The 22084-nt window shown below is 47.6% G+C and overlaps 1 protein-coding gene across 4 annotated transcripts in view; it reads left to right on the plus strand.

Moving 5' to 3' along the window:
- osbpl6 (oxysterol binding protein-like 6) overlaps nt 1-22084 on the plus strand; it is a 334262-nt gene that overhangs the window by 268119 nt on the left and 44059 nt on the right. For all 4 annotated transcript variants that reach the window (XM_072477126.1, XM_072477154.1, XM_072477136.1 and 1 more), the window contains 3 exons: nt 2397-2650; nt 3914-4051; nt 12181-12244. In XM_072477126.1, coding sequence (XP_072333227.1) covers nt 2397-2650; nt 3914-4051; nt 12181-12244 — 456 coding nt within the window. The remainder of the gene's footprint in view (nt 1-2396; nt 2651-3913; nt 4052-12180; nt 12245-22084) is intronic.

Below are 22084 nucleotides of genomic sequence, written 5' to 3' on the forward strand. Positions count from 1 at the left end.
CTCTCCTCACACTCCCCATTCTCCCTCTCCTCACACTCTCCATTCTCCCCCTCCTCAAACTCCCCATTCTCCCCCTCCTCACACTCCCCATTCTCCCTCTCCTCACACTTCCCATTCTCCCCCTCCTCACACTCCCCATTCTCCCCCTCCTCGCACTCCCCATTATCCCCCTCCTCACATTCCCCATTCTCCCCCTCCTCACACTCCCCATTCTCCCCCTCCTCACACTCCCCATTCTCCCCCTCCTCACACTCCCCATTCTCCCCCTCCTCACACTCCCCATTCTCCCCCTCCTCCAACCATTTTGGCAAACAATGAAGTGAAGCTCATAAAACCCGTGCCAGAATTTCCCAGTCGTTCGCTGGCGACGGGATTCTCTGGATTCGGCGAAAATGTACCCTGACCCATGGGTTTCCAGATGGCGTAGGGTGGCTTCAATGGGAATTCCTAGTGACAGCAGTGGGAGCAGAGAATCCAACCACCAGAAAATGGCGCACCACCTCCCGCTGCCAAGAAACACATGACTGGGAGGCCGAAGGATCCTGGAACGCAGACAGCTTCAATCAACCTCTGTTTTATGTGGCTCAAATAAAGGCATTTTTCATTGTCAATTTTCCATATATTTGATGGGCAGACTAATTTGCATCATAAGCCTACCCATCATTAGATATTAGATGCTCATTGAGTAAATCTATTGAAGAACTTCACCCCAGACTGTGCATTTATCTGACCATCATGGGCCATGCCCACTGGCTTTGTGACCTTTATTTACGGTGGACTTCTGGAACATTTTACTCCAAGTTGAATCCTGGGCCATTGCTGCATGAAGGACACACCTGAGTCTTGAACAACACCAGGGTTGGTAGCCAGATGCTGCATGGGCCCCATCGGTAGAATATTGCATCCAGTTCTGGGTACTGCATTTTACGAAGGATGTGATGGCATTAGCGAGGGTGCGAAAATATTCACGTGAATGGTATCAGGTGTTGTGTTGGGTGCTCTGCTACACAGACGAACCAACACGGTTGCGGATGGTACAACTCAGTTTTATTACTAACATATATTTACAATGGTAAACTGGTTATTGTGGTTCGATCATAACCCTTGAATCTGTGGACCTATTCCTAACACTATCTTGGAGTTGCACTCAGCACATGGTGGATGTCGGAGTGGCTTGTGAGCTCTGTGCCCTGAGCTGTCTCCTGCTGGAATGCCCGGGAAGTGTCGTGTTCCCCGTTTTATAGTGTGTATGCTCTTGGCTGTGTTGTGTGTATATTGATTGGTCCGTTGATCTGTCCATCAGTGTGTATGTGTGTTTGCACCATTATGTTTACCTGAATATCATGACACCAGGGATGAGGAACTTCAGTTCTGAAGATAGAAGTTAGGACTGCTTGCCTTGGTGAAAAGAAGGCTGAGAGTAGAGTTGCTCAAAGTATTCAAGATCATGCAGGGTTTGTACAGAGTAGATGGGGAGCAGCTGTCCCCATTTGTGAAGTGATCAAATACGAGGGCACAGATTTAAAGTAATTAGTAAAGAAGCAAAAGTGATATGAAAAACTTTTAATGCAGATAGTGGTAAGAGTTTGGAATGTATTATCTGAGAATGTGGTAGAGGGAGGCAGATTCAGTTGAATAATTGAAAAGGGAACTAGTTTTCATGTGAAAAGGAAGAATGTGCAAGGGAGGTGGTGGGAGAATGATGGTAGGTGAATTGCTCATTCGGAGAGTTGGTGCTAACACGATGGGTTAAATTGGCTTCTTCTCTGCCGTAGCAATGTTGTGAATTCTGTGATCACTTTCAGCCAGCTCAGCTCCTCCCCTTTCATCGCAGGCTGACTCTGTAACCAAGGAATGAGCCCGAGTCTCAACCCTCACAAGCCTTGACCAATGACTTAGACTGCCATCACATTCTGAAGCACAACCTCTTCTGGTCTTCTCGAGGTCTTGTCTGGCTCCTGAGCTCCTGCCCTTCTCACTTTGCACTGCTCACTTCTAGACACACTTCCCCTTCCTTCCCATTCCCACGAAGCCTAAGCTCTCTATTCCTCCAATCACACATTCTTCACTTCCTGCACTTTTGCACTTAATCCTGTTTTTTCCAAAGTGGCTCAAGCTTCTGCATTTGGAGTTTGATGCTCATCCCCCACCCGATCCCTTTTGAACTCCGTTATGAGCAGCCTGTTCATTTTAACATTTGATATATTCCAAATTGCTGGGTGGCCTTGCACACACAAGGGAACATTGCTGATGTGTCCCTTATTTCACTATATTATTTATAGCAAACACAAGTACTAAATGTTAGATATCCATAAAATTAAGGAAATGCTAGTTAATATTTTGATTTAATTTATAAGAATGACGCTTTAATTATATGTCTGATTATCTTGTTACAGTATCTAATGGCGAGCTCATTAGCGGTGCATTTCAAAATGGCAGACGTACATGTCTTTCGGCACCATCACCGGATACCAGTAGCATCAACCTGTGGAATATTTTAAGAAATAACATTGGAAAGGACCTATCCAAGGTCTCCATGCCAGTTGAGCTGAATGAACCCCTCAATACTCTGCAGCATCTATGTGAAGAATTGGAATATTCTGAATTGTTAGACAAGGCTGCTGAAACAGATGATCCATATGATAGAATGGTAATAGACAGCAGAGTCATCCTTTTGCTTTCTTAACTGAATGCCCTTGTTTATTTAAACATTTTACTTTTTTTTCCGATTCATTCCTTTTGTTTAGAGGTTGATCCTTGTGAAATTCAATATTTGATAAGTAATGTTGCTGTCAGTATTAAAACAGAGATAGTAACTGTTGTACTATTGCCATATCGAACTTAATATCACAAGGTGAATGCTAATATTGTAAGTTAAAATGCAGCGTACTAGAACACAATTTGTAGGAATAAACTCCATATTATCTTCCCACTGGGGTCTAAAACTGAAACCCTGAACTAGAATTTTTATTCCTGTACCATTATTGGTTATTTGACCTCCGTGGCTTTGTGGAAAAAAACATAGACTGATAAATATTATGGCCCTGATTTAGCAGCCATGCTAGCCATGGGCGCAAATCACCTAATGGCTGCTAAATCTCACGAGAGGCCCAAAATGGGATTTGCGCCAGTAGGATTTCCGTTTGTGATCTTCTTCCCCCCCCCCCTTTGATGAAGCAATCTGGTTCACAGCCAGGAAGGGCGTGGACCTGATTAGCATATTGTATAATAAATTTTAATGTAATAAAAGGGCTTTACACCATTACTTTCACCCTTACCGCATTGTCCCATCGAACCCAATCATGCCAGCGCAAATCACTACTGGTTTTCAAAAACAGAGACCAGTCATGATGACCACGGCGAGGGTGCACATAAGTCCAGCCCCCGGGTGATGAGGGATATGTCTGGGCAGTGCCGTGACACCCTGGTGCCAATCTGGCAGTGCCAAGCTGGCCTGTGAGGGAGAAGGGGCGATGACTATGGGGGAATGCCTGGTGGGGGTTGCCCTGATGCTTGGGGAGGGGGCGAGGGGGGGGGGGGGGTGGAGATTGTCCTAATGCTTGAGGGAGGTTTGCCTGTGTATGGGGGTGGGGGGATGTTTATTTTCAGCACAGATTGGTGCGCCCTTTAAAGTTGGGCCCCGATCTCTCTGGTGCTAACCTTTCTGGCTTTATCAGGCCCCACCCACCAGAGTGATGATGCCCACAGATTTTCTGTGCACTGAGTGCCAGAAAATCTGGAGTGAGAACTCGGCTGTGCATCTGTAGAGATACACGCCGGTTTTCGGGCTCAACCAGACTTTGGGAAAATTCCACCCCGTGTAACTGAAGTTATGATCATTTGTGAATTTCTGTCTATTGTATGTTTTTATGACTTTATCCATTCCCATCTTCATTCTGTCCTTAATTTCTAGGTTATGGTTGCTACGTTTGCAGTTTCAGGATATGCCACAACATATTACAGAGCTACATTTAAACCCTTTAATCCAGTGCTTGGAGAAACATACGAATGTATTCGAGAAGACAAAGGATTCAGGTTTTTTGCCGAGCAGGTGTGATTCATATCCTACTCCATTGCTGTATGGAACTGAACTTGACTGAACTCAAAGAAAAAACACTCTTTTATTCTCAGCTGATCCACATTGCTTTTAAATCATTTAAAAAATATATACTTTTAAAAAACTTTTAACATTTTATATCAAAAAATTTACAAAACTAAACTGCACCAATGCATGTACCAAGAATTACAAGCAACAACAGTAACAGGAACCCCAATAGCAGACATGCAACCCAAATAATTCCCCCTCCCCACACCAACCTCCTTCCCCTCCGCTAACAGTGACCAGATGCGAGATAAACGGCCGCTATCTACGATAGAGCCCACCAATCGAGCCCCTCACTGTGAACCTAACCTTCTCAAGGTACAAGAATTCCATCAAATCACCCACCCATGCTGCTGCAATGGGTGGCATTGCCTGCCTCCAGCTCAGCAATATAAGTCACCAACCTGTCCAACAGCGATGCAAATGCAAAAGCATCCGCCGCTGCTCCCGTCCTCAATTCCGGTTAATCGACACTCCGAATACGGCAGCTAACAGACAGGGTTCTAAGTCAACATTGGTATTGCCGATATGGCGCTGAAAAAGGACCCCAAAAAATCCACCAGCTTGAGACAGGACCAGAACATGTGCCTGTGGTGAGCAGGTCCTCTCAAGCACCGCTCGCACTTACCCTCGGCCCCCTCAAAAAACCGACTTAACCTGTCCCGGTGAGGTGCACCCTAAACACCACCTTGGCTCTATCAAGCTCAACCTCGGCGCAGAATGACGTAGCATTCACCCCACGAAGGGACTCATTCCACACCACCTCCTCCAAAATAGGTCCCAACTCCTCCTCCCAACTGGCCTTCACCGCATTTACTGAAAACTGCTCTTCCCCAAGATCCACCCATATATCCCAGATATGCTGCGCTCCTCCGGCCCCGCACACAAAAGTATCCTTTCCAGCAAGATCGACGGCGGTGCCTCCGGGAAAGTCGGAAATGCCTCGAACGAAGTCCCGCACCTGGAAATATCTGAACATGTCTGGTCCCAAATGCCCTGCTGTCTCTTTCAACTCCTTTCAACTCGCAACTGTCTCTCCAGGGCGGCACTGTGGTGCAGTGGTTAGCGCTGCTGCCTCACGATGCCAAGATCATGGGTTCGATCCCGGCCCTGGGTCACTGTCCGTGTGGCGTTTGCACATTCTCCTTGTGTCTGCGTGGGTCTCACCCCCACACCCCAAAGATGTGCCGGGTAGTTGGATTGGCCATGCTCAATTGCTCCTTAATTGGAATGAAATAATTGGGTACTTTAAATTTTAAAAACACACCTCTCCAAAAACAGACCGATCACCCTCTCCAGCCCCCTTATCACCCTCCGAATATAACATTCAATTTCGCCGGCTAAAACATATGGGGTTGGATTTTCTGTTGACCGACGCTGAAATCCGGAACAGCGATCAGGCGGAGAATGGCTCCCGACGCCGACCTCGCGGCAGCTGCCAGTTTGACGACAGGTCACGATGCTCCGCCCCCTCCAAATCGGCGTCATCGAGAAGTACGCCACGCGCAGTCGCAACCCCGTTGGAATGTCATTAGTGTGAACACCCACGAAGCTCCGCCTCCGAGGGGCCGAGTTCCCAATGGCGCGGGCCACGTGTAGTCTCAGCGGTCGTGAGCCCGGCGTGGCAGCTGCGGAGAGAAAGGGAGCGTGCGCACATTGTCCAGCACAGCCACACTCTCCATAGATCCGTACCAGGGCTGGGGGGGAGTGGTGGGGGGTGGCCAGGAGGTGGGCTGTGGGGTTGCGGTGGGTGGGTACGTGGACCAGCACAACCGGCACCATCTTTTCCAGCGCGATCGAGGCGTGTGCGGAGGCTGTAGGCATACGCGTGGTTGCAGCTTGTCAGCCCTGCGCATGTCCAACACAACCCGGTGATTCTCCAATTGTTTTCGCCGCGTTCTGCGGATGTTTCACGCGCCGCCGGTGCTAGCCCCTCACTGATGGCGGAATCGGTGCGGGTTTCGCGCTGGTTTCCTTGTGGTGAAACACCACGGATCGTCCATTGGCATCGGCACTTAGCCTCAGGAGCGGAGAATCCAGCCCATGGCTCCTACAGATTGGAGCCCGCCTTGACACCGCCCTCGGCTTAAAATGCTGATGGATCTGCTGCCACATTTTTAATGTGGAGACTGCCATCAGATTTACAGAATATTTCGCTGGAGAAAACGGCAACGATGCCATCACCAGCGCCTTCAGGCCAGTCCCTTTACATGCCCCCGACTCCATCCGTAGCCAACTTCCTGGTCCCCAAACCACCCCAACACCTTCTCCACATTGGCCGCCCAATAATAATACATCAAATTTGGCAGCGCCAATCCTCCCACCTGCCTTCCCTCTGGAGGACCCCTCTCCGAATCTGAGGTGTTCTTCCCACCCATGTGATGCCCATTTTGAGCTGCTCGATCTCCCGAAATACTGAGAGGCAGTGAAATAAGAACACAAATCGTAGCAAAATATTCTTTGTAATAAGTTGAACTCGGCCCATCAGTGACAGTGGAAGGCTGTCCCCACCTCTGCAAGTCCACTCTAACTCTGCTTGCCAAGCTTGCAACATTCAAATTGCAAAGTTGGGGACAATCCTGGGCCACCTGAGCCCCCAAGTAGCAAAAACTGACCCCCGGCAGGTGGAATGGCAATCCCCCAACCCAGCAGCCCTCACTCAGAGGGCTAACCACAAAATATTTGCTCTTCCCAACATTCAGTTTATATCCTGAAAAGGAACCAAACCTCTTCACTATCCCCATTATCTCCCCCATAACTGGCCCTGGATTCCTTACGTACAGCAAAAGGTCGTCTGCATATAGGTTATGCTCTACTCCACCCCTCACAATTCCTCTCCACTTGTCTGTGGCCTTCAAACAATTGCCAATGGTTCGATTGCCAACACGAACAAAAGAGAAGACATAGGACATTCCTGCCTCATCCCCCTGTGCAGCCTTAACAACCCAAAATTCATGGTGTTCGTTTGAGCGCTAGCAGCCAACACTTCATATACAGTTGAACCCATGATGCAAACCCAGGCCCAATCCCAAACTTCTGAAATCATGTACAAATAGCTCCATTCGACCCTATCGAATTCCGTTTTAGCGTCCAGAGACACAATATTCTCCTGTTCTGACCCCCCTCCGATGTAAGAACTACATTAACTAACTGCCTCACGTTGGATGACAGCTTTCTGCCCTGTACAAACCCCGTCTGATCTTCCTCCACTACCCCTGGGAGGCAGGGCTCTAACCTCAACACTACGATTTCAGCCAAATGGCCCACATCAATGATTAAGCAGAGAATATGGGCAGTACGACCCACACACTGTGTCAGGTCCATGTCCTTTTTCGGAAGGAGGGAAATGGCTGCCTGCTTCAATGTCTCTGGAAGGGACCCCCGCGCCAATGAGTCGTTAAACATCCCCAACACAAATGGGGCCAGTTGTTCCGCAAACCTCTTGCAAAATTCTACCGGGAACCCATCAGGCCCCAACGCCTTCCCCGTCTGCATCTTATCCAGAACCCTACGGACTTTCTCCAACTCCATTGGCGCCTCCAATGCCTCCTGGTGCTCTTTCTCCACCTGAGGAAACTCCAAGCCCTCCCAAGGACTCAGCCATCTCCTGCTCATCATCTGGGAGCTCTGACATGTAAAGCCCCTCATAGAAGGAACAAAACACATCATTAACTTTCTCTGGGGTAGAGACCAATCCACCCCCAAGCTCCCGCACCTGCACAATCTCCCTGGCAGCCTCTTGTCACCATAATTGATGAGCGAACAGGCGGCCAGCCTTTCCCCCATACTCCTGTACCATCCTCTTTAAGTGCCGCAGCTGTCGCACGTGAACAGTAGGTCAAATTGCATTTGCAGCTTTGTCCTGCATGCCAAGAGCTCTGGTGTTGGGTTATTTGCGTACTCCCTATTGCACCCAGAATTTTGTCCACTACCTCCCAGCACGCCCGCCCGTTCTCCCGAGCTATATATGACTTGTATGAGATGATCTCCCCTCTAATCACTGCCTCTCACACCACAGACGGAGAGAACATTCAACATAGTTCTTTATGGCCCCCTAAATCTTCGCACAGAACCCAAGATCCTATACAGTCCCACGTCCAGCCTCCAACCCACACACTGCACCTGGTCCCCCTCCAACTTTAAATCCACCAGATGAGGCGCATGGCCGAAAATAACCACTGCCAAGTACTCCGCATTCTTCGCTCCAGGTAACAAGGTTCTACCCATAACGACAAAATTGATACACGAACGCACCTTGGGTAACGGCAAAAACAAAAGCTCCTTACCTCCTGGGTGCATAGCCGTCAAGGATCTGCCCCTCTTGACTCTTCCATAATGCCGTTAACGCCTTCGCCATCCCTGACGGGACCAGCGATCTGGGCCTGGAGTGGTACAACTTTGGGTCCAGGATGCAATTGAAATCCCCTTCCCTCTAAAATCAGCTGCTGTGTATCCAGTTCCGGAATGGCAGCCAACAACCGCATCATGAACTTGGCACTGTCCCAATTCGGGGCATATACGTTCACCAGCACCACAGCCCTTCCCTCCAGTGTACTGACCCCCTGGATCAACCACCACCCCACCCACCTGAAAACGAACCCTCCTGCTATACAGAACAACCACCCCCGCACCCTGCTAGCAAACTCCACATTGGCATCCAGCCCTTTTAAATGGGGAAAAACCCTTGTCCTCTTCACAGGCCACGCAAATCCCAGCACAATCCAGGTGTTCAATCCCCTCTCACCCCCTCTTTTAAATCATCATTAAGTCCTTTTCAATTACAGAGTAGAAATGAAGAAATGTAACCTAAAACTTTCTCCATTGATCGAACATTATATATCCCAAAATTCTCAGAGGTGTAAAGGGACCATGAATAAAATGTAACCAATTTGTCCATCAAAAGAAATTTTCCAAAATTTGCCCCGAATGCTGCATCAGGTGCGAAAAGCAGAGTGAAAGTCACTGGTTTCACCGTTGCCTCTTCTGGCCAGATCAAATGCCACTCTGTGCAATTTTAAAGTGCTGGCAAGGATTACGCAGCCGGCAGGGTGGGGGCCGAAACTGAAAGGGCGCCCAAATCTCAAAATAATGTTAAAGGCCTCCCCCCAGGACATCAGGACCCTCAGTAGACAATGGGGAACACCCACTACCCTCCAACACAGAGAACCAACCTTCTCCCCACCACTCAATGGTCGGGTGAACCTCCCACACCACGCAGGCATCAGGGTAGCCTGATTCCCCCCATACCCCCCACCCGCCCATCCTCACGGCATTGGAGCATCCTCATGTGCACTTCCCATTATAGGTTCCTGCCCCCCCCCCCACTGTCGTGCAGGCACAACCCCCATCCCTCCACCATCGCCCCCCTCCACATAATGGGTCCCACCTCCTGGCAGTGCCACCCTGGAAGTGCCAACTTGGCACTCTCAGTAGACAGTGCCAGGGGGCAGTGTCAGAGCACTTCCCTGCAATGTCCTTGACCACCCAGGGGCTGCACTGACCTCTCCTCTGGCAGAGCAGTAATGATTCCCACCGGCGTATTACATACGGCGAACCTGGAAGGTAAGGCGTTTAAATCTATTTTAATGGTTGTTAATCAGGTTCTGACTTGGCTTGTACCTGATTATGTCGCCAGATCTCATTTTGAGATCTCCCCAGCACAAATCCCATTATGGCTCTCTCGCGAGAGTTGGTGGCCGTAATGGGATTTGCGTCAGCATGGAACGGGTCTGAAAATCATCCGCATCACCTTCAATACATCAACTCTTAAGTAGATAAGGTTTTATTGTTAATCTTGAAGAATTAAACATATAAAGGTTAAAATCGTCTGGCCTTGTCCTAGGGCACAAAGTCTGCATTGAGTAACCCAAACCAGAAACTTAAGGTTGGCCACATTTTACTGAATGTTATCTTGATGTCACTCCTCCTGTTTGGATCAAAGTTAGGACGAGGTCAAGAGCTGACTGACCGATAGTGAGAGACTTATTGGGATTAAGGTTACTTGATGGCACTATTGAGCTTCAAAACTATTCCAGAAAAAAAAAATTCTATGATAATTTTGCTGATGTCTGACAGAATGCTGAGAGGATGATAATTGGTTGGGCATTGCATTTGTTGGTAGGACATTTATGGACAATTTTCCATGTTAGGTGGATTGGCCATGATAAATTGCCCCTTTCTGTCCAGGCATGTGCAAGTTAGGTTATGGGGATAGGGCGGGGTGGACACTCGTAAATGGGCAGAGTGCTCATTCGAAAGGTCAGTGCAGACATTGAGTATAAAAATTGGCAAGTTTGAGTATAAAAATTGGCAAGTTTGAGTATAAAAATTGGCACGTTTGAGTATAAAAATTGGCAAGTCATGTTGCAGCTATAAAGAACCTTAGTTAGGCCACACTTGGAGTATAGTGTTCAATTCTGGTTGCCACACTACCAGAAGAATGTGAAGGCTTTAGAGAGGGTGCAGAAGAGATTTACCAGGACGGTACCTGGTATGGAGGGCATTAGCTATTAGGAGAGGTTGAATAAACTTGGTTTGTTCTCACTGGAACGACGGAGGTTGAGGGGCGACCTGATAGACGTCTACAAAATTATGAGGGACATAGACAGAGTGGATAGTCAGAGGCTTTTTCCCAGGTTAGAGGGGTCAATTACTAGGGGGCATAGGTTTAAGGTGCGAGGGGCAAGGTTTAGAGGAGATGTACGAGGCAAGTTTTTTTTACACAGAGGGTAGTGGGTACCTGGAACCCGCTGCCGGAGGAGGTGGTGGAAGCAGGGACGATAATGACATTTAAGGGGCATCTTGACAAATACATGAATAGGATGGGAATAGAGGGATACGGACCCAGGAAGTAGAGACGATTTTAGTTTAGACGGGCAGCATGGTTGGCACAGGCTTGGAGAGCTGAAGGGCCTGTTCCTGTGCTGTACTTTTCTTTGTTCTTTGACTTGATGGGCCGAATGGCCCCCTTCTGCACTGTAGGGATTCTATGTTGTTGCATAGATGCGATTGTCATAGCTGGCTTGACTCAGGAGCCAGCTAGTTAAAGACTAGAGATCTTCAGCACAGCAGCTAGGTTGTTATGAGGGTTCATAGCCTTGCTGTGTTCAGTACACTCCGACGCTCCTTAACCCATATTTTTCACTGGGCACAATTGAAGATGCTTCAACAGCTCAAACTTGCCTTTTGCACTTGTTCCAAGCTGCACCATGATGGAGGATGGGGATATTCAGGAGCTGTGTCAATCACCGTTCATAACTGCATATGGTCATGCTACAGATCTTTCTCCAATTTATTGGTTGTGAGCTGCTTATGTTTGTCTATGACATGCTGCTCTTGGTATGTCACCTGTGTAGTCTTGTGTTTTAGTATCACTAGGTTAACACCTCATTGTAAAGAATGCGTGGTGCTGCTGCTTGCACACCCAGCAGCAGTCTCTATTGAACCAGGGTTGGTCTCCCAATTTAATTTGATGGAGGGATAAGATGGCCCACAAAGTTACAGGTTCTGGGAATCCATGTCTGTGGGAATCCCGGCCCAGAGGGACGGAGCATCATAGAGGCATGGAGAATCCAGTGTCTGCCCGTTAATAAAATCACATATTTGCATCATCCTGCTAGCACGGGGTGCGAACTCTTGATGCTGCTGCCAGTGGGGGACAGGAACATCGCAAAGGCACTGATCCCATTTTTTCCCCCAACACCGAGTTCTCCACTGCATTGGGATTCTATTCTACCAGCAGTGGGCGGCGGAGACACCCCCCCCCCCCCCCCCCCCCAATGTCCGTGCAAGTTTTCTGTCAGCATATCTTTTATAATTTACCATGTCTACATTTAGAATGGAAGCTTCCTATGTAAATTTGGCATGCTGTAGGTGCAACCTCCAGCCAGTGGGAGCGCTGCACCACAGCTACAAGTAGCAGTTATCAATATTTGCAATTATGAAAGATGTGATGATCGTTAGTGCTCCTAAGTTCTCAAAGAAGGAATATACATAAAGTATGTGTATATTGTACAATAAAATAGTAAGCAGATGGTCCTTTTGCATTTTCTAAAATTTTCCAATATTTTCATTTTCAGGTCAGCCACCATCCACCTGTTTCTGCTTGTCATTGTGAATCAAAGAAATTTGTCTTTTGGCAAGGTATACACTCCGTCAAATATTATTAAAAACAGGAATTAAGATTTTGTTTTCCACCTAGATAATCGAGGCGTGCTGTCAGGTTAGATATACGTCTATGCAGGCAGTGTAACTTTAAGGGCTATGGCATTGGATCACAGGGAATAATATTGAGTTTGCACCTGAATGTTTATTTTTACACAAGTCTTCCCTCTTTATTGCTGACTCGATTTTTTTCCTATGGATTTATAAAAGAACATGGTGACAACACTTATGACAATTGTGTTGTGGTGGTGTTCACAGAATCTGGAGCAAACTGACAAACTGCTGATCAAATATTTTGTGCAAGGTCATAGTCAAAATAGGGACATCCAATGTTCTCGGCATTGGATGTTTCTCCAGATTGGTGGCTGCTTGGTTCCTTTCCTTGCTGAATGGTCAACTTATCGCCAGGCCACTTGTATTGGTCTTCTAAAATGTCATTTTTGAAGTTGTTTGAAAACATTGGGTGCAAGACCTTTTATTTAGATATATCAATCATCAGATGCCTGATGGCATGCCTCGTGGTGAGCCAGGTTCTGTGTTGTGTGTGTGACTGGCAAAAGGTTCATCTTGTCACTGAAAGAACTTAGAAATACATTTGCAAGAGAACAATTTAGACAGTGGAGTATTTGTTTCTGGTTTGATCCTGTTCGTTTAACCACTGAAATTAAATAAATCAAATTTTCACTTCATAATCAACATTACTGAAATAAATCTCTACATGTCTAATAGAGGGAGTGTAACTCTTCACTGGTAGTAAGTAGTATTGTTAGACTCCTCATTGTTTGAGTTGTAAGTGATTTCAGGGGTCACACTTTTTACAGCTAAACCGACTCAAAGGGATTTGATTATAGTGGAGGGAGAGCGCATGCTGCTGCAGCCAACCTCTCTACTGCTTATGCATGATTCTGGAGGCGATTAGGATCAAAGGCATCTGGGTAGCTTGGCAGCTGCAGTGGGTGTCCAGTATAGGGTGATCTTCTGCTTTCACCCTTTTGCAGTCGACTAAGGATTGCTCATCATGGTGTAAGCCATAATATCATTATGTGACAAAGCGAAGAGGTAGGCCCCGAGAATTACGTCAGCCAGCACGGGGTTTGAATCTGGGCTGCTGCCATTATTCTGCACCACACTGTTAGTCAAATAAGCTAAATGGCCACCTTTTTTACTTGTACATTTTATAGTAAGAACTGAGAAATGTATAAAACGCAAGTTCAGATCAATGTTCAACTTTCCTTCCTTGCCAAGCATCATTGCAACAAACAAAAAAGGTTCTGCTTAAATGAACATAGTTAAATTCAGAACTTTTCTTCAGAAACTCTTCCAAACTTACAGAATGGTATAAATTCCTCAGAATTGCTTACTATTTACATTTATTTTATTTTGCTGGTTGTTTCTGAACTTATAAGATAAACATGCCGAAAGGTAACTAGTATAATCATTTAAATTCAATACGTCAGAATTTCAGTGCTATGTTTTATTTGTCACGTATGTAATGGAAACAGCATGGTGGAATGAGCAGACACATGGCAGAGCACAAACACTATGATGTTGTAATGAACCTCTATTGGTTTGGCCTCAAAAGAAGTAATGCATCCAACTCTGGGCACTATTGTAGTAAGGATGTGAAGGCATTTGAGGGTGTGCAGAAAAGATTTACAAGAATAGTTCCAGGGTAAGGGACTTCAGTTACGCTGATCAATTAGAGTAACTAGGGTTGTTCGCCTTAAAAAGAAAAGGATGAAAGGAGATTTGATAGAGGTGTTCAAAATCATGAGGTGAATAAAAGAGACCGGGACGACTGGTCCCGTTACTGGAAGGGTCAAAAACCCGAGGACACCAATTTAAGTTGATTGGCAAAAGAAGCAATGGTTACATGAGGAAATATTTTTTTTTTCGCACAGCATGTGTTTAGGATCTGAAATGCACTGCATAAGAGTGTGATGGAGGAAGCCTTTTGTTTATTTATGTACCAGGTTTGCCTGCATTCGATTTATCCATTTGCTTATTTTAGTAATTATTTTACCAGTTGTCACTTAATGAACATGAAGTTTAAGCCAATCAAGTGGAAAAGTTCCCTAGTTCTGATTGGATACATCCCCAGGTTGCTAAGGAAAGTCAGGTTGAAAAATTCCAGCGGCTCTAGACACAATCTTCCAATTCTCCTCCGATATGGGAGAAGTGGATTTTAAATGTTACATCCTGTTCAAACAATGGGATAAATCCAGCCACCAGAGGTCAGTCAGCTAACGTTGGTGGTGGGGCAACATTTAAAGACCATAATCTTGGACAAAATCAATTGACACTTGGAAAAATATGAACTAAAAAAAGTAAAAGCTGACCACCGGGTGGCGACAAAGTTTGGGGCAAAGTTTAGAGTAGATGTACGAGGCAAGTTTTTTACGCAGAGGGTAGTGGGTGCCTGGAACTCACTACCGGAGGAGGTAGTGGAGGCAGGGACGATAGGGACATTTAAGGGGCATCTTGACAAATATATGAATAGGATGGGAATAGAAGGATACGGACCCAGGAAGTGTAGAAGATTGTAGTTTAGTCGGGCAGTATGGTCGGCACGGGCTTGGAGGGCCGAAGGGCCTGTTCCTGTGCTGTACATTTCTTTGTTCTTTGTTCTTTGACATGCAAGAAGGAGGTCACACTTTTGGTAGCTCCGGTGGGATCTGCAGTTTTAGGCATTTTTATCTGGGTGATCTTCATTCGAAAACATTCTAGACTGGTACAACAGGTTTCCCCCCACACCAATTTCATGCCCAAAAGGAAGGGGAAAGAAACCAGTGAGGCACGATCAATTTGGCTGGAGACGAAGTTGAATTCAAACTGAGGCTTTATTAGTCTCTGAAGTGTGGCCTCCTACAGCAGCTGACAAAATGGCTGCGAGCTGAAGGCCACGCAATATTTATAACCTGGCTCCTGGGCGGAGCTAGCTTGCAGGGGCCCAGGTGAACCTGTAGTGAAGGTTCTACCATACAACCCTTAATATAGGAACACAGTGGTTTACCACAGCCAGGAAACCCGGAGTAGATATTCCTTTGACGGATTCGGGAGTCTCGTGGAACTCCTCGGTAGAAAAGATGGCCAATGGTGGGGCTGCAGTCATCAGCTGTCCCGATTACATTGGATAGGCTATCGGACAAGCTGGTTAAGGAATTTAATATACAATTTAAAATAAACTTTGAGAGGCAGTGGAGGTTAGTCTTGGAGAGATTATGTAACTCAATTGAGGAAGCATTGGGCCCGGTAGGTGGAAGTTGATAAAGCCGTCGGGACGGTGAAAAAAGATGTGAGATTCTGAAAGGAAGGTGTTGAGGGGCTCACGAGGCACGATAAGCTACTTGCACCATTTGAGGCTGAGATAGCAGTGGTGCCGATGACAATTAAAGGTTGAAGGCGAAAGTCGACGACCTAGAAAATCGGTAAAGGAGGTAGAACCTGCAACTTGTGGGGTTATTGGAGGGGATGGAGGGCCCGAATCCCACCGAATATCAAGCATGGATATTTTGAAAGATGGCGGGCGATAGTGGTCTCTCCTCCTCCCGGTACTCAACAGGGCCCATTGGATGCTTGGGAAGAGGCCTCGACCAAATGAGCAACCTCGTGCCATCATTTGTTTCCATAGTTTTCAGGATAAGGAGAATGTCCTGCAGAGTGGGCCAAGGAGCACCGCAACACATAATGGGAAGGAAATCTGATACAGATCTAGCAAGACGTGGGGGAGAGTGGTGTTGTGGTTTAGATCGTGTGTGTTATCTATGAAATCTTTAATAAAACATTTTTTTTTTAAAGTAAAAGCCAGCATAGATTTGTTGAAGTTGTGTTTGACTAACTTGATTGAGTTTCCCTTTTTTTTTTGTTTGTTTTTTCATAGATTTAGAGTACCCAATTCATTTTTTTCCAATTAAGGGGAAATTTAGCATGGCCAGTCCACCAACCTGCACATCTTTTGGGTTGTGGGGCGAAACCCACACAAACATGGGGAGAATGTGCAAACTCGGACAGTGACCCAGAGCCAGGATCAAACCTGGGACCTCGGCGCCGTGAGGCTGCAGGGCTAACCCACTGCGCCACCATGCTGCCCTTTGATTGAGTTTCTTGAAGAAGTGATGGAGAGGATTGAAGCAATGTATATTGGATTTCAAAGGAAGATTGATAAAGGACCACATAATAGACTTGGGAGCAAAACTGAAACCCAGAGGATTAAACAGGCAGAGGCTGCATAGTTGCGTAATTGGCTAAGGAACAGAAAGCAGAGAGTATTGGTGAGATGTTGTTTTGCAGAATGGAAGTAAGTGTGCAATGATATCCTCCAGGCTGGGACCACTACTATTTTTGATATATTATTGAACTTAACATGAGTACAAGGGCATTATTTCAAAGTTTGCTGATGTATGGAAATGTACTAAGCATCAAGGTGGATAGTAATAGACTCCAGAAGGAAATAGATTGGTAAAATTGGCAGACACATAACAGATTAACATTATTGAGGTAAAGTGAATCATTTTAGGAGAAAGGGTGGCAACATAAACAAAATGGTACAATTTTACAGGGGATGCAAGAACAGAGACTCGGGGTGCACGAACACAAGTTTTTGAAGGTATCCAGACAAATTGAGAAGACGGTTTACAAAGTTTTATGGAATTCTTGCCTTTATAAATAGAGCTATAAGGCTGGAGTTTTACAGAGTTGAGAAGTCTTCGCAGACCTTTAAAAATGGCAGCAGAAATGGAATTCCTGACTCCACTCCTAGCACCACCCAATTTTGTCAAGGCCTGCACACTACACTCATGACTTGGTTGCCCCAATTGCAGGGGAAGGCACCTCCTAGCCTCCCACAGTTTTGGAGGAGTCGGGCCCACTTTTCAATATGTTGTGGTTCATGGCCCCTCAGAAGTGTCATGAACCATGGTTTGGATGAGAGAACCATTTGAAAAGCAAGTTCAAAAGGTCTAACCTATGAACCACCAGCCACCCCCAACAGCCCCTCATACCCTCCATGCCAATCTATCCCCCTCCACCCACTCCTAATCACCCATCATACCATCATGCCAAGCTATACTCTACCACCCATCCCCAATGGTCCCTCTTCCCCATGACAACTTATGCGTATATATTCCGTAAAGAACCATTAACCTTATCGTAACAATGTTATTTGTAAAGAAAGGTTTAAGAAACAACAGTCAGCCATTGTTAAGAACCCCGCTGATGTTACCTGCGAGAATGTCTCAAAACCAGAAGGATAACTTGAAACACTAGTTCTTAGTGGTGTATATTTGTTTGGAATATTTCAAAGAATTCCTAAAGTGCAGGAGGTGCCAATTGGCCCATCGGGTCTGCACCAATCCTCTGAAAGAGCAGTCTATCTGTGCCCGCTCGAACCCTGTAATCCACCTAACCTGCGCATCTTTGGACAGTGGGAGGAAACTGGAGCATCCGGAGGAAACCCACACAGACACTGGGAGGACGGTGCAAACTTCAACTCACATCTAATTGAGGAACCATGTACAACCCAGTGAGGAACCAGTCCAGACATTGTGTAAAAAATTAATAAAGAATATTCATTAAAGTAAAACAAAAGAAAAAAATTACATGACAGAAGACTAATATGACAGAAGACTATGACACTTAAGTATATAACAGGGAGGGGGAGTGCAATGTAGCAGATTTGGAGGATGAGCGTGGTCATGGGTGGAGTGGGGGGCCACCTTGGATGGCCCGGTTCAGAGTGGGATTGGGCGAAGCGGAACTGAAGGGTGATAATGGTGGACGATAGAGGGGGGTGGAGGAACAAGCCTCCGGTAAGAATGGAATACCCTCAGGCTAAATGGACGGGTCACGATGTCCCGTGTTTTTGCACACATGAGGTGTTTGAGAGCAGAGGTGATTTTCTTGCAGGAGACGCAACTCCGAGTGAAGGATCAGGTTAGGCTGAGGAAGGGATGAGTGGGACAAGTATTTCACTCGGGGTTTGACTCAAAGTCGAGGGGGTGGTCATTTTGTTGAGCAAGAAAATGGGGTTTGTGCGGGCCAGAGAAGTGCGAGATCCAGGGGGGAGCTTTGTGATAGTGAGTGGGGTGGTAGAGGGGACGCTGATGGCGTTAGTCAATGTTTATGTGGCTAACTGGGACAACGCGGTGTTTGTAAAGAAGGTACATGGGGTGATTCAGGACTTGAATTTGCACCAGCTGATCATGGGAGGGGATTTTAACTGGGTGATGGAGTCGAAGGTGGACAGGTCAAGCCCCAAGTCAATGGGAGGTCGAGGATGGTGAGAGAGCTAGGAAGGTTTATGAATAGAATGGGAATTGTGGATCCGTGAGGTTCAGGAACTCTGGAGGGAGGGAGTGCTCCTTTTTCTCGCATGTGTACTAGGTGTACTCTAGAATTGATTTTTTTTCATGGTGAGTCGGGCGGTGCTGATGGGGGTGGTAGGGCCAGGATATGCGGGAATTGTGATTTTGGATCACACGCCACATTGGCTGGATGTGAGACTTAGTTCGGGGCAGTAGCAGAGGCTGCGGTGGAGAAAAGCAAATTACTGCGGATGCTGGAATCTGAAACCAAAAAGAAAATGCTGGAAAATCTCAGCAGGTCTGGCAGCATCTGTAGGGAGAGAAAAGTGCTGATGTTTCGAGTCCAGAGGTTGGATTCGGGACTTCTGGGGACAAGGCTTATTGTGAGAAGGTGAGAGTGGCGATTAGGAATTATGTGGAGCGTGATACGAATGGGGAGCTGTCGGCGGCCACGTTCTGGGAAGCCTTGAAGGCGGAGGTCCGAGGTGAGATTCTTTTGTTTAAGGCTCATTGGGATAGGAGGAGGAGGGAGTAGCACCGGCAGCTGTTAGATGAGACAATCAAGGTGGATAGGAGATATTCGGCGGCCCGAGGAAGGAGTTGTTGGCAGAGAGGAAGAAGTTGCAGGGCAGTTTGAGAGGTTGACGACGGGCAAGGAGGTGAGACTTGTGCTACCGAGCTGTGGGCAGCACGGTAGCACAAGTGGATAGCACTGTGGTTTCACAGTGCCAGGGTCCCAGGTTCGATTCTCCGCTGGGTCACTGTCTGTGCAGAATCTGCACGTTCTCTACGTGTCTGCGTGGGTTTCCTCCGGGTGCTCCGGTTTTCTCCCACAGTCCAAAGGCATGCAGGTCAGGTGGATTGGCCATGATAAATTGCCCTTAGTGACCAAAAAGGTTAGGAGGGTTATGGGGATAGGGTGGAAGTGAGGGCTTAAGTGGGTCGGTGCAGACTCGATGCGCCGAATGGCCTCCTTCTGCACTGTATGTTCTATGCTCTATGTTCTATGAGACAACTGCAGAGGGTGAAAGGGGCGCAGTATGAGTATGGAGTGAAGGCGAAAGTCTGTTGGCCCACCAATTGTGGCATCAGGCAGCGTCCGGGGATATTTTGCTGGTAAGGGCGGAGAAGGGGGAGTTGATGTTGGAGCCGGAAAAGATAAATGAGGTGTTCAGGGGATATTGCAAGAAGTTGTATAAGGCCGGGGGAATAGGTGGGGGATATGGGCCAGTTTTTGGGTGGGTTGGAGTTCCCAGAGCTGGAGGAGAGGAAGAGGCAGGCACTGGAGGAGCCGTTGTGGCTGAGGGAGGTGATTTAGACAGTATCAGGGGAATGCAGTAGGGGAAAGGTTTGTGTTGGTCCCGCTGGAGTATGGGCAGCATTATGAGCCTGCTGGAGAGGTTTGAGGCCTTCTCCGGGTATAAGCTGAACGTAGGGAAGAGCAAGATGTTCCCGGTGCAGGGCAGGGGGCCAATTTGGGGGTACTGCCGTTTAAGGTGGCAAGAAAGCGGTTTAGGTGTTTGGAGATTCCGATGATGCACAGGTGGGCCACGATGCACAGGTGGAACTTGACAGTGTTGGTGGAGGAGGTTAAGGGGGAACTCAGGAGGTGGGATGCTTTGCATGTGACGTTGGCAGGGAGGAGGCAGGTGGTAAAGATGGATGTGCTACCAAGGTTCCTGTTTGTCTTTCAGACACTCCCAATCTTTCTCCCTAAGGGCTTCCTCCGGAGGGTGGAGGCACTGATTTCTGGGTTTATATGGGCAGGGAAGGTACCGAGCGTGAAGAGTGCTCTGCTACAGAGCCAGAAAGGGTCCAGGATATGGAACCAATTGAGGAGGCATTTTAAGTTGGATAAAATTTTGGTGCTGATGCCACTGTGTGGGAACCACAGGTTTAAGCCGGGGGTCGGGGGCGGGGGTGGGTGGTCGGTGGATGAGAAGTGGAGGGAGGCAGGGCTGGAGCAAGTAAGGGATATGTTCTCGGAGGGGAAGTTTGTGGGGCTGGATGAGCTGAGGATTGAACTGCTGAGGGATAGTGACTTTAGATACATGCAGGTGCGGGTCTTCGCGTGAAAGGAGTGGTAGACATTCCGCCAGTTACCAGAGTACACGTTATTAGAGCAACTGCTGCTTCCTGAGGATTTGGGGAAGGGTAGGATTGGGCACATATGAGGGTGGTTGGGGAGCAAGGGGTGAGAATCAAACGTGAGTTGAGGAAATAGGCAGGGGACTGTGGTGCGAGGCGATGTGTAGGGTGAACTCAACCTCCTCCTGTGGAAGGATGAGCTTGATTCAGTTCAAGGTGGTGCACAGGGTACACATGACTCAGATAGGATGTGTAGATCCTTCCAGGAGGTGACCGATGGATGTGAGAAGTGTGGGTGGGGGCCGGCGAATAATGCTCACGCGTTCTGGGGTTGTGAGAAGCTGGAGGGCTTTTGGGAGACGGTGTTTGAGATGTTAGCCAGGATAGTGGGGGCTGAGGTTAGGCCGGACCCCATGGTGGCGATCTTTGGGGCTTCAGAGGAGCCGGAGCTGCTGGAGGGGAAGGGGACCTTCCTTTGCCTCTCTGGTTGCAGGCGAAGGATCCTTTTGGCTTGGAAGTCTGATAAGCCAGAGGTGGAGACCTGGCTCGGGGACTTGTAAGACTTTCTCCGGCTGGAGTAGATTAAGTTCTAGTTGAGGGGATCAGAAGAGGGTTTTGAGGTGCGCTGGAGGCCGTTCATGGATTTATTTGAGGAGCTTTTCGTTGCGGGGGTGGGAAGGGGAAGGATTAAAAGAGGAAAAACTGTACAAATTGTTAACTCTGCTTTCATAGAATCCCTACAGTGCAGAAGGAAGCCATTCGGCCCATCGAGTCTGCATCAACCCTCTCAAAGGGCACTTTACCTCGGCCCACCTCCCTGCAATCCCATAACCCCACCTAACCGTTGCACTCTAAGGGACAATTTAGCATGGCCAATCCACCTAACCTGCACATCTTTGGATTGTGGGAGGAAACCGGAGCACCCGGAGGAAACCCACGCAGACACAGGGAGAAAGTGCAAACTTTACACAGGCAGTCACCCGAGGTCAGAATCAAACCCGAGTCCCTGGTGCTGTGAGGCAGCAGTGCTAATCACTGTGCCACCGTGCCGCCCCAATGGACTGTGTATTTTGTTGGTGTGCCTATTTGAAATAAAATATACATTTTTAAAAAGTATATGAATAACTAAACACACCGGCTGGGATTCTCTATTCGTCGCCACTGTGATAGGGAATCCCAATCGGTTGGAAAATTAAAATGAAATAACAGGCTCAGCGCCAGGCGCCAGACCCATTGCCACTCTCCACTGCCACACCACCAGTCCCAGCGTGCGACCCACGTCGGATGACATCGCAGTACAACCCAGGTTGACCATGTAGTCTGCTGGCTTTGGATGGTCAAGGGAATGCTGACCTTGATGACGGTCTTTGTCTCTCCACCCCTCCCCCCGCAGAGGCATGGATTTTGGAACTCAACCAGCAAGGCTAGC

The sequence above is a fragment of the Scyliorhinus torazame genome, chromosome 2 (genome assembly GCF_047496885.1).
Source record: "Scyliorhinus torazame isolate Kashiwa2021f chromosome 2, sScyTor2.1, whole genome shotgun sequence".
In the NCBI taxonomy this organism is placed as follows: Eukaryota; Metazoa; Chordata; class Chondrichthyes; order Carcharhiniformes; family Scyliorhinidae; genus Scyliorhinus; species Scyliorhinus torazame.